At 43.9% G+C, this 15,407-nt stretch overlaps 1 protein-coding gene across 1 annotated transcript in view; it reads left to right on the top strand.

Moving 5' to 3' along the window:
* The window catches only part of DNAH9 (dynein axonemal heavy chain 9), a 379,881-nt gene that overhangs the window by 124,670 nt on the left and 239,804 nt on the right, over positions 1-15,407 (top strand). The window contains exons 27-28 of the mRNA XM_054456248.2: positions 2,418-2,574; positions 10,935-11,039. Of these exons, the coding sequence (XP_054312223.2) occupies positions 2,418-2,574; positions 10,935-11,039 (262 nt within the window). The remainder of the gene's footprint in view (positions 1-2,417; positions 2,575-10,934; positions 11,040-15,407) is intronic.

Here is a 15,407-nt window from a genome sequence, read left to right on the forward strand (position 1 = left end):
TTGTAGAGGAAGCCCGAGGCTGGGAGAGGTAGCAGGCATGGGATCCACCTGGAGCCAGAAACTCAAGAGCCCAGGAGGGCAGGTGCAGGTGAGGCCGTGCATAGGGCTCCGTGAATATCTAGCTGGAAATGCTTGAGAGAGAAGAAAAATGTTACCAAATGGTAACAGTGGCCAAGAAGGACAAGACGACCCAACTTTTCACCCTAACCCTGACTTGCCTCATCATGCCTTGTGGCAGGTCCGAAGGGCAACATTCAGCCTTTCAAAGGCTGAAACAGATAAGGGAATTTTGCACTTAATTAAAGGAGAAAAAGGGAACTTAAAGACTTTCAAAACCATCTGGGAGCTGAGCACAATGGCTCACACCTATAATCTCAGCACTTTGGGAGGCTGAAGTGGGCGGATCACTTGAGCCCAGGAGTTCGAGACTAGCCTGAGCAACATAGTGAGACCCCGTCTCTATTTTTTAAAGGGAAAAGGAAAAAAAAAAAACATTTTGGTCCAAGGTTTAGTCAAGTCAGTAGAAACCCAGCCACCATCTGACATAAAGATGGTGTCTTCAGAGTCTCTGGTCATCTCATGATATCACATTCGGAAACAGAGAGAATTTTGGACACCCTCTCACACGGCCCCGCCTGTAAGTTGAGAGTCTATGTATTGATTTGCTAGATATTAAAAAGTTAGAACAGTAGCACAATTGTATCAGCTTTATTGAGGTATTGAGGTATAAATTACATGCCTTAAAGTTCACCCATTGGAGGTGTACAATGTACAATTGGATGATTTTTAGTAAGTAGAGTTGTGTAACCATCACCATCATCCAACTGTAGAACATTTCCTTCACCCTATTTGCAATAATTTCCTTTTCTCACTCCAAACCTCAGGCAGCCACTGATCTGCTAGCTATCTCAATTTGTCTTTTCTGGACATTTCATATCAATGGAATAACAACATATAATCTCTTTTTTGAGACAGGGTTTCACTGTATCACCCAGGCTGGAGTGCAATGACATGATCTCAGCTGACTGCAACCTCCTCCTCCCAGGCTGAAACAATCATTCCCCCTCAGCCCACCAAGTAGCTGGAATTACAGGCGCGCTACACCACATCCATCTAATTTTCTTTTTTTTTTTTTTTTTTTGGTAGAGATGGGGTTTTGCTATGTTGCCCAGGCTAGTCTCAAACTCCTGGGCTTAAGCTATCCATCTGTCTTGGCCTCCCAAAGTGCCAGGATTACAGGTGTGAGCCACTACACCTGGCCTGACAACATACAATCTCCCGTATCTGGCTTCTTTCACTTAGCGTAATGTTTTTGAGGTTCGTCCATTCTGAAGCATGTTCAGTACTTCATTCCTTTATATTGCTGAAGAGTATTACACTCTACAAATTACCATATTTTGCTTATCCATTCACTGTTGATAGATATTTGGGTTGTTTCCAGTTTTTTGCTGTTATGAATACTGCTGCTATGAACAAGGGCTATGAACAGGTAGATATTGTGCTACACACAAGTCTTTGTGTAAACATGTATTCTTATTTATCCTGTGTAAATTCCTAGGAGGGGAGTTGCTGAATCACATGGTATGCTTTATTACTTTTTAAGAAATATAGGTCCTTTTTAATAGTACCAGAAGTAAGCTTAAAGCTGAGTTTATTTTATTGTTACTGGTAAAAAGAGTCCCAAAAGGATTAAATGGATTGAATGTGATCCATTCATTCACAGATTCATTTATGTTTTATAAATAGTTTTTGAGGGCCTGTATGTGCCTAGAGTGTGCTAAGTTCTGGAGATGAAACAATGAATAAGATATAGCCCTACCTTCATGTACCCTGTGAAGATATATACTGAAGATATATACAACATATGTCACGGGAAGTTCAAGTGGAGTACCAGCTCAGCTGAGGGAGCCTCTGCTCACTCATCCCAGTGTTGGGGGATCCAGGAACACTTAGTAGATAAAGTCAAATGTGAGTCCTGAGGAATTAGTGGCCATTAGCCAGGCAAAGATTAAAGAGGAACATCATCCAGGTTGACTCAAAGAGTTGGGGGATGATTGGGGGAGGATCAGGGACAAGCTCAGTCCTAGTGTGTCTGGCAGATGAACGGAGCTCTATATGGCTGGACTGCAGAGGTTTGCGGCTCAGAGGAGGGGAACAGTGAGAAATGGAGCTGGAGGAGCAAGCAGACCCAGAAGAAGAACCTGTCAGGGAGCCTCTGATGCCCTGTGTGGAGGGAGCACTGTGATGAGCTTGCCCTCTAGAGAGTCCTCCCCACAGGGCTGTGGGGAGCAGGAAAAAGGGGCAGGGCTCTTGGCTTTCTTTTCAGAAGCTATGCCAGATCTCACATGGTCTTGGGCCTTAGTCCTATCTCACTGGGCCCCCAAGAATGATGACCTATGCCCTCCCGTGTTTGGCAGGTGCTACATCACCCTCACCCAGTCCCTGCACCTGACCATGAGTGGGGCTCCCGCAGGACCTGCAGGCACAGGCAAGACTGAGACCACCAAGGACCTGGGCCGCGCACTGGGCATCCTGGTCTATGTGTTCAACTGCTCAGAGCAGATGGATTACAAGGTACAGTTCCACCCAGCTTCCTGGGGGTGGGGGTGGAGGTGAGGGATAAGAACTCAGGGCACTAAATCAAGGCTAAGACGCATCCGTGCCACCCTGACTCAGCTTCCCCAGGTCTCGGAGCCCAGATCAGGAGGTCTCTGTTTGCTCCTTCATGGTAAAGTTGGACGTTTGAACCCTGGAGTTTTTTGGCCTCCCTATAAGGCTTTCATGTGATGAGGAAGCACAGCCCTTTGTATTCTCATTCCACCAATGAGCTCTGACCACAGATGGCTGGCCTCATCTTTTTGGATCTTTCTTTTATTATCTGCAAAAGGAAGAAACTGAACATATATCCAAAGTCCTAATTTCCCTATTTGACCTAGAAACACAGAAAGGCTCACAAGTAGCCAAGATGAAGGCACTTGTCTTCACATAAAAGCTCGACGTATTTGTGCTCTTCTGTAGAAGTGGACATTCCCCAGAATATCAATGGGCAGAATATTCTGCAAGGGCAGGCATGATTTCTGAAAACAGGTTGATCAACCCCGACTCAGAGCACAGACGCCCACAGAAGACAAGTGCAAAGCTAATATTCATTCAGGCATGTACCATTTTTTAAGAACCAATGTATTCCAGGTTCTGAGTCACCGAGAAAAGCCAGAGAAACAAAAGGCCCATGAGGTCACTTCTTTAGCTAGAAATATTCTGTTAACAACTGAACCTTATATAGCTGCTTTTTTTCTTTGTGAGAACTATTTTCCAATTTTTCTTTTTTTTTTCTTTTTTTTATTATACGTTAAGTTCTAGGGTACATGTGCACAACGTGCAGGTTTGTTACATATGTATACATGTGCCATGTTGGTGTGCCGCACCCATTAACTCGTCATTTATAATAGTTGTATCTCCTGATGCTTCCTCCCCGCTTCCCCCCTCCCCGTATCTCCTCCCCGCTTCCTCCACCCCACGACAGGCCGTGGTGAAACAAAAATGTAGTAACAGATTATCTCCCTCTCTCGTTATTTTTGTTATATTGTATGTGTTTTTGTAAATTGCCTTAAGTCCCTTTTGTCAACAGGATGACATGCAAATAAATTTGCAGTGAAAAAAAGTTGCATTAAATAGATTAAACAGTTATATATATAAGTCATGTGCTATATTGACTGTAAAATAAATTTAATGTAGTTATAATTTTAGAAATAATGCTTGCCGTTACCACGTATAGCACTCTGTAAATGAGATTCATCCTCTATAATGTCATCGTTTCTGTAGCATAATTTTGTTGTGTAGAGTTGCAGCATCCTGTGGCACCATGTTTTCTCGTGTTAAGTAAACAAAGCAAGGATCTAGACCCAAAAAACTTGTCTTCCACGTGGTCTTCATCCCCTAAATTTTAGCACAGTTGCTTTTATTGATGAACACATTAAGATAATATTTCTCTTTAAGTCAGGCTGGAACAGAAAGGTGGAGTTTTCTCCCCCCTTTATAGAAATGACCTCAGCCTTAGGGATAATTTTATGTTTCTAGATTTTTCTATAGTTGAGCAATGGCAGCAGCACTGCTAAAGTAAGTAGAGTCTCCCAAAGGGAACATTCTGAAAGATACACTCATTTGGATATAGAAGACGTGGTGTATTGATTGAAGAAAATCAGCCAGATTTCTTCAAAGTCCTACCTAGAATAGCAAGCAGGAAATGATGAGTTGGCTCCATGGCCAGTGGTCACTATGGCCATTTTACTCAATTCTATCAAAACTAATCACTGAACCCTAACCCCACCAATTTTGTTAAAAGTACAGGGTGAACGGGGGAGTCTATCCTTGTTTTTGTTTTGTTTTGTTTTTGTTTTTGTTTTTGTTTTTTGTTTTTCAACTATAGGCTAAGCTTCCATGGAATACAAGCTAGACACAGGTTAGAACATCATAAATAAGCATAGCCACAGTGAAACATGCCAGAAGGGAGGTGCTCCCTTCCTGGACACCAGATAGCCCAGGTAACTAAACAGCCCCACTAAGCTGTTTGCAAACTTCCTCTACCTTTGTTTTCTGGCTGTTCAGAATTATTTTTTATGGTAAAACACTCGCAATCCGATTAATTTATTGAGTATTGCCATTGCTCAGCATGTGCCGGGCATTATACAGGATGCCAAAAACAGATCATATGGGAAGAGAGAGAGAGAGACAGAGAGATGGATGGAGGATAGATGGTAGATGGATTTTAGGTAGATAAATGATAGATGAATGATTGATGAGAGAGAGAGAGAGATAGTATAACCCAATTTTATTCGGAGGGACAAAGGATAGATGATATCATCAGGGGAGCTAGTTAACACTCAGATAGCATAATCCTGGGTGCTCATGTGCCCTACAAACTTTAGGCCCTGGAACATTCCAGAGTAGGGGGAGAGCCACAGAGCGGGCTGGTCAGGAAAGACATGTGGAGGACGTGATACCCAACCAAGGCTCAGTTTTGGGGTTGGTGACAGAGAGAGCATGTGGCATTTTCACACATTCTAACCCATTAGAATGTCAGCTTTAAAGCCATGACCAAGTTCTGTGTGTGGCCAATATCTGACCCCAGCCCTCATTCTGACTTCACCCCGTGAGCCCCCCTTACATGACCTGGCTGGGAGAAGGAGAAAAAGGGTGCGAGGTCAGAAAGAGCTGCTGTGCACTTCTCCAGGGGAGATTTTGATGTGTCATTCATGACACTCACAGCAATATACTCTGTTCAGGTCTGTCCATAGTGAAAGCTAGAAATAAATGTGGAACAAGGGCTAAGCTACCTTAGAGAAGATCAAAAACAGGAGATAAGGAGGGGAAGGACTGAAAGCCACTGAAAGCATCTTACCTTGAAGTGGGGGCTGCAGAAAGAACCTGCAGGCTTCACAACTGGAGCAAAAGCATAAAGATTGGCAGTCAGATGAAGTGAGAAAGGAAGAGACTGGAAGCAGGAATAGGTTTTGGTGAGAGCATCTCAGTCATTCAAACCAAAGGGAAAGAGGAACCAGCTGATGCGGTAGTAGACATGGAAAAGCATAAGAGGCTTAAAATATAACAAGGTAAGTGATACCTTGGGAACATGGGCAGGCAGTCAGTGGTGAAGCAAAGAGAGAGGTTGAAGAGGAGAGTCTAGGCTGTGGTCAAGGACCCTCGCTATCCCCTCTGCCTTAGAAATCCTATAAGCCGCATCGCCTCACTTAGCTCATGAGGACTGGGTGTGCAGTGAGCTGGGGAGGACAGGAGAACAGCGCAGACTTGAAGCAAAGGGAAAGTTATTGCTTTACTCTCTTATCCTGGATGGAAAACCTATAAAACCAGCCACTTTCTCTGAAAATGACTGCAGTTTCAGTGCTGAAACATCCTTTATATTATAGCTGTAATACTTTCCCCACTTGACCTCAATTTGGAGATGCTATTGCAGGCACATCAAATGGTTCCAAACCTGAAAGTGTTTGGAATTATTTCCAACCCTCTCTGTAGCAGCTGTATTGTGGATACTACACTTTTTCTTGAGACCCTACTCCCTTCGCTTCGGAAATGCTATACTTCCACAATCCTCCTCCTGAGTCTCTGTTCTCCTGGCTTCTCGGTCTCATTTGCTGATCCTCTTTTATAATTTCCAGTGTGATGTGTATACCTATGTCTCCTTTATGGAGCCATGTCTGTTCTCCAGCTTCACTGGAGTCCTAGTCTCGTCTCTCTCTAACGGGGCAGTGGACGTCTCTTGAATGCCCTTCTCTTGCATTGTGGTTAGCACTCTTCCTTTCTTCCTGCCAGATTCCCCACCCTCAGGAAGGATCATCTCATTTTCCCTGAGATCCTGGTGGAAAGCTTCAGGCACCCTGGTTACTTCATGTCCTTCCTTCCCTACCTCTAATCGGTCATCAATGTTGATTCTGCCTTTAGCACCCTTCTCACTTCCAGGCCTTTGCCCTATTCTTGCTATTCTCCTAGTCCCAAAGCTCACCATCCCACAGCAAGATAATGCCCCAGCCTCGCTGATAGGACCAGGAGATACGTGGTGAGCCAAACACATGGGTTACTTTAGGGTCCTGGGGTTCAGCCGCAGTCCCTGGGGTGGGGGGAAGAAACGTGGGGGTGACAAGCATCCACCTATGGAAACTCCACTTCGTTTATTTTATATTTTGAGTTTTCATTTTATAAAAAGGGTCTGCAGTTTGAAAAGCTTTCAAAATCACTGTTAAAGATTGAATTTTTTTTTTCTTTTTTTTGAGACGGAGTCTCGCTCTGTCCCCTGGGCTGGAGTGCAGTGGTGCGATCTTGGCTCAGTGCAAGCGCCGCCTCCCGGGTTCATGCCATTCTCCTGCCTCAGCCTCCTGAGTAGCCGGGACTACAGGCACCCACCACCACGCCTGGCTAATTGTTTTTTTTGTACTTTTAGTAGAGACAGCGTCTCACTGTGTTAGCCAGGATGGTCTCGATCTCCTGACCTCGTGATCAGCCCGCCTCGGCCTCTCAAAGTGCTGGGATTACAGGCGTGAGCCACCACACTCGGCTTGTTAAAAATTGAATTTTTAAAACATCTTTTTTATTGATACATCATAATAGTACATATTAATGGGGTACATGTTATATTTTGATACACATACTATCAATAATATTTATCAATAATACCAATAATAATTATCAATATCATTATACATTGTAGTATAATGATCGAATCAGGGTAATTAGGATAACCATCATCCCAAAGATTTATTGTTTCTTCGTTTTGGGAACATTCCAAATCTCCTCTTCTAGCTATTTTGAAATATAAAATAAATTATTAGTAACCATAGTCCCCATTGTGTGCTGTTGAACACTATAACTTATTTCTTATGTCTATCTGCATGTTTTTACCCATTAACCAACTTCTCTTCATCTTCTCCTTCCCCCTACCCTTCCCAGCCTCTGGTAACCATCATTCTACTGTCTACCTCCATGAGATCAACTTTTTTAGCTCTCACATATGAATGAGAGCATGTGATATTTGTCTTTCTGTGCCTGGCTTCTTTCACTTAAGATAATATCCTCCAGGTCCATCCCTGTTGCTGCAAATGACAGGATTTCATTCTTTTCAATGGCTGAACAATATTGCATTGTGTGTATACACTACATTTTCTTTATGCGTTCATCCATTGATGGACACTTAGGTTGATTCCATATCTTAACTATTGTGAATAGTTAAACATGGATGTTGATTTCTGAATTTCCACTTAGTATTTGTGACACTTGGATTGTTTTGCAAATGAAATGGAATAATGTAAGGCAGTGGTCCCCAACCTTTTTGGCATGAGGGACCAGTTTCATGGAAGACTATTTTTCCATGGACTGTGGTAGTAGGGGATGGTCTCGGGATGATTCAAGCACATTACATTTATTGTGCACTTTATTTCTATTATTATTACATTGTAATATACAATGAAATAATTATACAACTCACCATCATGTAGAATCAGTGGGGGCCCTGGTCTTCTCTTCCTTCAACTAGTTGGTTCCAACTAGGGTGATGGGAGACAGTGACAGATCATCAGGCATTAGATTCTCATAGGGAGCACCCAGCCTAGTTCCCTCACATGTGCAATTCACAATAGGGTTCATGCTCTCATGAGAATCCAGTGCTGCCACTGATCTGACAGGAGATGGAGCTCAGGCAATAATGCAGATGATGGGAAGCAGCTGTCAATACAGATGAAGCTTTGCTCACTCACCTGCTGCTTACCTCCTGCTGTGCGGCCTGGTTCTTTAACAGACCACGGACAGTCGCCCAGAGGCTGGGGACCCCTGATTTAAGGCACAAAAACACAACGCCTGGAACTTCCATCACCTCCTCAGACAGGATGTCCCTGACAGCTCAATCTGAAGTCTCCATGTCCCTCATTTTAAGACTCCAGTGGGACTTTATCACTGTCTGATTTGTTATTATTGCTCATTGTCTGTTTTCCTTATGGGAATATGAGACCCATGAGAATAGAGGCATCATCTGTCTTGTTCACGGCTGATTCTTCATGACCTAGAACAATCTCTGGCACATAGTATATGCTCAATAAATATTTGTTGAAATGAATGAAAAAAGAAATCTCTTAATTCCAGAAGCTCAATGAAAGGTGGGTTTTATTTTTCCCTTCTCCTTCAAAGTCTGCCCTACAGCTGGACACAGTGGCTCATGCCTGCAACCCAAACACTTTGGGAGGCCAAGGCAGGTGGATCACTTGAGGCCAGGAGTTCGAGACCAGCCTGGCCAACATGGTGAAACCCCATCTCCACTAAACATACAAAAATTAGCTGGGTGTGGTGGTGCACGCCTGTAATCTCAGCTATTTGGGAGGCTGAGGCAGGAGAATTGCTTGAACCTGGGAGGCAGAGGTTGCAGTGAACTGAGATTGCGCCACTGAACTCCAGCCTGGGTGACAGAGCAAGACTCCATCTCAAAAAAAAAAAAAAAAAAAAAAAAAAAAAATTAAAGTCTTCCCTAACGTCCAACCTAGCCTGTGTGGCAGTTAGATCAATCCTCTCATAACATTTCTCTGCTCATGTTCTCTGCTGCAAACCTCCAAAGATCCCTCATAGTAATTCAAGGCTTTTTACAACCATGACTTTATTTAATAATTCAACTTTCCAATCAAAATGGCTCTGTCATTTTTCTCTGCACACATCATTATTCTGCTTGTATTTCTTCCATAATCTTCCTCCTCCTGGTAAGCCTTACCCCTTCCATTCTGTCTACACAGATACTCCTATCCTATAAAGCCATCATTTCTTGCGTGTGTCCTAAAGCATGTAGTTTTCTGTGAGATCCCCATATCTTCTGACTCTAATCTTGTGATCTTTCCACTATACCAATAATTGCCAGAGTGCATTCTGAGAAAATCAGGGGTTACATGAAGGAAAAATAATCCAACCGTGTAATGCACTGAAACTAATGTTTTTGTTACAGGACTTCTCAGGGCCCTTAAATGCTAATACAAATTGTAAGTTGGCCAAAATGGGTTGAAGAATGTGTTTCCCAAATTTGCTTGACCAAAAAGCCCTTTCTTCGAAGAGCATCTTTCAGGCCTGTGATTCCGTGGAATAAACTTTGTGAAGTGCTGTTGTGCTGCTATCTGACTTTCACCTCTTTGGCAAAACTGATCACTCGGAAGCACTCTGACCCACTCTTCTGTGAATATGACATTTGTGGTCTATATTATTCAATGGAACCACTACTGATGCAATAATTTTCCTGTTTTTATGTATATACCTTATCTCCTCAACCTGACCAAAAGTTCTTAGACTGAGCTCCCCTGTGTCCAGCACATGATCTGTGCACAGAGCTGGTAGTCAAAAAATGCCCACTGAAGGCTGGGCATGGTGGCTCACGCCTGTCATCCCAGGGCACTTTGGGAGGCCAAGGCAGGTAGATTGCGAAGTCAGGAGTTTGAGACCAGCCCTGACCAACATGGTGAAACCCCGTCTCTACTAAAAATATAAAAATTAGCCGGGCATGGTGGTGAATGCCTGTAATCCCAGCTACTCAGGAGGCTGAGGCAGGAGAATCGCTTGAACCTGGGAGGTGGAGTTTGCAATGAGCCAAGATCGCACCACTGCACTCCAGTCTGGGCAACAGAGCGAGACTCCGTCTCAAAAAAAAAAAAAAAAAAAAACCCCGCTGAATAAATGAATGGGACTTTTCCATTATTTGCATTTCCCTGGCATTTTAATGACGTCTCCTTGCCAATGACCTTGTGAGTGTCTCCCAGGAACCTATCTTTTTGGTTGCCCCATGACTTACCAGCTCATACTGAATGCCCAGGATGGTTTTTACTTTTAGGACAGAAATGCATTATTCCCTTGTAAATTCTTTCCCTGCTCTGATTTGAAGATTTACCTTTAGTTTTTGTGTGTGTGTGTTTTTGGTTTTTGGTTCTTGTTTTTGTTTTTTTAACAGATGTTATAACCCCCTATCTTTGTCTCCAGCTCCCTCACCACTCTGGAAAACCTGGGTGGTTGGGCATAGATTTAAAGATACAGACATAAATTTTTCCATCAGTGCATGACAAAGGCTGGGTGGAAGGCTTTTTGTCTGTATAGCATAAGAAAAATCATCTTTTATTCATTTCCTGGGATTTTGAAAGCTACAGAATCAATAATAATGCAACCCTGATGACATTTTAAAGGGATTTTCATCCAAGTGTCTTGAAAAGGTTCTGTTTAATCCTGTGACTTCTGTTGACACCCCATAACCATCAAACATTTAATTGTTCTTGAAATTTTAATACAAGTTTCTGACCAGTGGTCTTTAGGGGGACTAGAAGTATCTATAATAAAGGGGATGGAGAATGGCTTCAACATGTATTGATAAGCCTGGCCCGTTGGTAATTTAATCTTTGTGCATTTTCTTGCAGTCTTGTGGCAACATCTACAAAGGCCTCGCTCAGACTGGCGCCTGGGGCTGCTTTGATGAGTTTAATCGAATCTCCGTGGAGGTCTTGTCAGTGGTGGCAGTGCAGGTAGGGGCCGGAAGTTGGTGGGAGCCTTGTGGTCTTCATATTGATTACTGCGGAAGTCTACATCCTCGTTTTCTACCTCTCCTGAGCATCTATGTCCCTTTTTCCCTTGTCATTTCATGCCCCTTTCTCCATCCTCTAAAATCGGGATCCAGGGAAGCTGTCCTCCAAAATGGGTATCCTTCAGTTACCCACCAAAGTAGAACCATTTACTGGCTTTGGGACTCTGTTTCGTTCTCTGTAAAATGGAGAGAAAGAATATCTGTCCTACCTGCTTCATCTGGGTGCAGAAACATGAAGATGGCAGAGCTCAGCTCCTCGGAAAGGCCATGTTCTTTGGTTATAAACCAAGGCTTAAATTTCAGTTATTTTATTTCCTATTGGAATCTTTGGGCAAGTTGTTCCACCACGCTCAGCTTAATAAAGTGAGGAATACAGCATGAATGGTTTTTGAATGAAGTCACTTCTGGGGTGAGATTTTATGTAAGCATGCCACTGTCTTTCAAGTCATCCAGAAAGCATTTATTAAACACCTACAACATAGTAAGTGTTATGCAAAAGACAGGTGAAGTTTCCCAGTTGAATAGAATGTGATCTCTGACTTAAAAAAAAAAAAAAAACAAAAAAAAACTTGAGCTCTTGAGATAGACGTGAGTACTTTCAGTGTTCTAGAGGTGACTTAAATTCTGACTGAGCATGAGACTTCCAAATGCATTACATCGAAAAGACGGAGAGGATTTTGGATTTGGGTCAGTATCCCATGAACAAGAGGAGCAGTAGAAGGGTGAAGGGGAATGTGAATAAGCTTTTGTTGAAATTCTGTACCAGGCAGTTTTCATACATCATCTTTCACATCTTTCCACCGTGGTCCTGCAAGCCACTATTCTCCCCATTATATATGTGGAAAAGCTGAACATCAGAGGGGAACTGTATCTTGTCCATGGGTAGACTTTTGGAAAGTGGTTAGGTTGTTATATGTACCCTGTGCCCCCACCAACACTGTCCAGGTGCAGATGTGGGCACTGATCTGGTGTCTAGTGGGTAAAATGCCAGAGGAGAAAATAAGGCCAGAGAGACAAGTTCGAACCCAATAGTAGCAGGCTGAAATGCCTTCCTCAGCAGGCGTCAGAGAACCCCCAGAGACATCCGGGAGGGAGATTGCCTCTCTATTTGGCAGCAATATGAAGGAGGGGCTGAGCAGTAGGAAAACTGGTGGCTGAGGGCAAGTCAAGAGTCTCTCCCGGGGATTCTTACTGCAGCTGCACAGGCTCCATTCCCCCCAGGAACCCCATCTCCAAGACAAAGCACATCGTTTGCCAGCCTCTATTCCACACGCCTTCCTGTAGGCTGAGCACCCCCATCTCCTGCTAGGGGCGGCTGGTTTCAGAACCCCCATCCTGCCCTTATCTCAACAGAGCAAAGCAATCACAAGGGCACCATGTGATGATCAAAGCTGTGACGAGGTGCTTGGGACAATGACGTGCCTGGTGCTCCTAGTGTGTGCTGCACACCATACAATCAAAAATGGTTTAATTTTGCTTGTGTTTGCTTTTATTTCCAAAGCAGTGTGCGCACAGTACAGAAAAAGAAAAATGTAGCTATGAGAGACTCTTTGGTCCCTACAGGTTTCTGTAATCCTTTCAGGTCCAGACAAAGGAATAAGGAAAGCGTTTAGTTTGACTGACGTTTTTCTAAGGCAAGAGTGTGGGATTGAGGGGAGGGTGGCAGAAGGGGGGTGGGAGGAAACATCATGCAAAAGGTCGTCCCTGGCGGGGAGAGATTACTAGCCAGCGTCATCCTTGTCCCCCTCTGCCCTGGCAGGAGCCAGCTTCCATCCACATAAGTCCCACATGTGGTCACCTCTCATCCCACACACTGTCCTTTTCATAGGTAGGCTTGGACTTGGGGCTGTGGGCAGGGCACTGAAGCAACCGCAAAGCTGAACAGCAGTAGGGCTCACACCACCCGCAAATCCATGCCACCTTCATCTCCAGCTGCCCCGAAAGCCACAGGCAGTCAAGGGACTCTGCTGGGTCCCTTCACTCACCACTGCTCTGAGGTGGTCTGTCTTTCCATCTCTCTTGTTTGATGGCCACTGACTCTTGTCTAAACTGTTCCTTGATGAAGCTCTGAAAGTTGCCAGAACGTGAGGCTCTTGCAACTGAACAGAACGTGAGGCTCCCTGGTTTCCAGTGGTGAAATATGGTTTTTCCCTTTCTTTGAGTTTGTTCTGTTCAGCAGCAGTTAGTAGAGGAAGGAAGACAAATGGCTAGCCTGGACACTCTTGGACTGAAACCCTTGACCAGCTTGGCTCGAAAGAGCTGGTTGTGTGCATTGCAGTGGCATTACATGAATGTAGCTTGAAATGGGCTATGATGAGAGTCCTTCCATCATGAAAACTGCCAAATTCTATGAATCAAGGGCATTGTTGCTCTCCTGGAGAGCTGTTTGTTAAAAATTTACCAGCACACCTCTGCCCTGTAAGGATGTAAGCTGAGTGTTGCCAGATCTTTTACATTTTAAAGAGAGACTGGACATCCAGATTTTTATAAGAAATCAAATATGTTTCCTGGCTGCTTTCACCTTTGGCTGGTCACTTCACAACCTGGAATAAGGAATAATCCCAGTGTTCAATGCTGTCTCAGCCTCTTACTAGCTGTGTGACCTTGAGCATATCCATGTCTCAAGATCCACATCTGTAAAGGGAGTTAATAATAGCACCTCCTTGAGGCAGTTGTAATAATTTTTAAATGAGTTAATATCTCTAAAGCACTGTTTTTTAAAGCCCTGCAGAGAATAGTCACTCAACAAATGCTTTGATGAAGATGATAATGGTGGTGGTGATTTTAGTGATGATGATGATGGTGTTAATGGTGATGATGGTACCGGTGATGGTGATAATTATGCTAATGATGGTGATGCTGATGATGATGATGATGGCAGTGGTAGTGGTGGTGATGATTATTCTAATGATGATGATGATGGATATGATAATGGTGATGGTGGTAATGATGTTGGTGGTGGTGGTGATGATGGTGATGATGATGGTGGTGGTGATAATGGTGATGGTGGTAATGATGGTGGTGGTGATGATGGTGATGATGATGGTGGTGATAATGGTGATGGTGGTAATGATGATGGTGGTGATGGTGATGTTGATGGTGGTGGTGATAATGGTGATGGTGGTAATGATGATGGTGGTGGTGGTGATGATGGTGATGATGATGATGGAGATGATAATGATGATGGAGATGATAATGGTGATGGTGGTGGTGATGATGGTGATGATGATGGTGGTGGTGATAATGGTGATGGTGGTAATGATGATGGTGGTGGTGGTGATGATGGTGATGATGATGATGGAGATGATAATGATGATGGAGATGATAATGGTGATGGTGGTGGTGATGATGGTGATGATGATGGTGGTGGTGATAATGGTGATGGTGGTAATGATGGTGGTGGTGGTGGTGGTGATGGTGATGATGATGATGGAGATGATAATGGTGATGGTGGTAATGGTGGTGGTGGTGATGATGGTGATGATGATGGTGGTGATAATGGTGATGGTGGTAATGATGGTGGTCATGGTGATGATGGTGATGATGATGATGGTGGTGATAATGGTGATGGTGGTAATGATGATGGTGGTGATAATGGTGATGGTGGTAATGATGATGGTGGTGGTGGTAATGATGGTGATGATGATGGTGGTAGTGATGATGGTGATGGTGGTAATGATGGTGGTGGTGGTGATGATGGTGATGGTGATGGTGGTGGCGATGATGGTGATGGTGGTGATGATGATGGTGATGGTGGTGATGATTATGGTGACGATAGTGATGATGATGGTGGGGGTGATGGTGATGATGATGGTGGTGGTGGCAGTGATGACGTTGATGATGACAGTGATGATGATGGCAGTGATTATAATGTTAATGATGGTGGTGGTGATGATGGTGACAATGATGGGGGTGGTGGTGGCAATGATGGGGATGGTGGTGATGATAGTGATAATGATGGTGGTGATAGTGATGAGGATGATTACTATCATTATTATCTGAACACTGCAGGAAATGGGTTAAAGAGAAGTAGAGGCTGTGATACACAGGACAGGGAAAAAGGGTTCACACCCTGGTCTCACAGGTCTTCTCTTTTTTTTTTTTTTTAAATTTAAGTTTTAGGGCACATGTGCACAACGTGTGCAGGTTTGTTACATATGTATACATGTGCCATGTTGGTGTGCTGCACCCATTAACTCGTCATTTACATTAGGTATATCTCCTAATGCTATCCCTCCCCCCTCCCCCCACCCCACAACAGGCCCCGGTGTGTGATGGTCCCCTTCCTGTGTCCATGTGTTCTCATTGT

This window comes from Pongo pygmaeus, chromosome 19 (assembly GCF_028885625.2).
Source record: "Pongo pygmaeus isolate AG05252 chromosome 19, NHGRI_mPonPyg2-v2.0_pri, whole genome shotgun sequence".
In the NCBI taxonomy this organism is placed as follows: domain Eukaryota; kingdom Metazoa; phylum Chordata; class Mammalia; order Primates; family Hominidae; genus Pongo; species Pongo pygmaeus.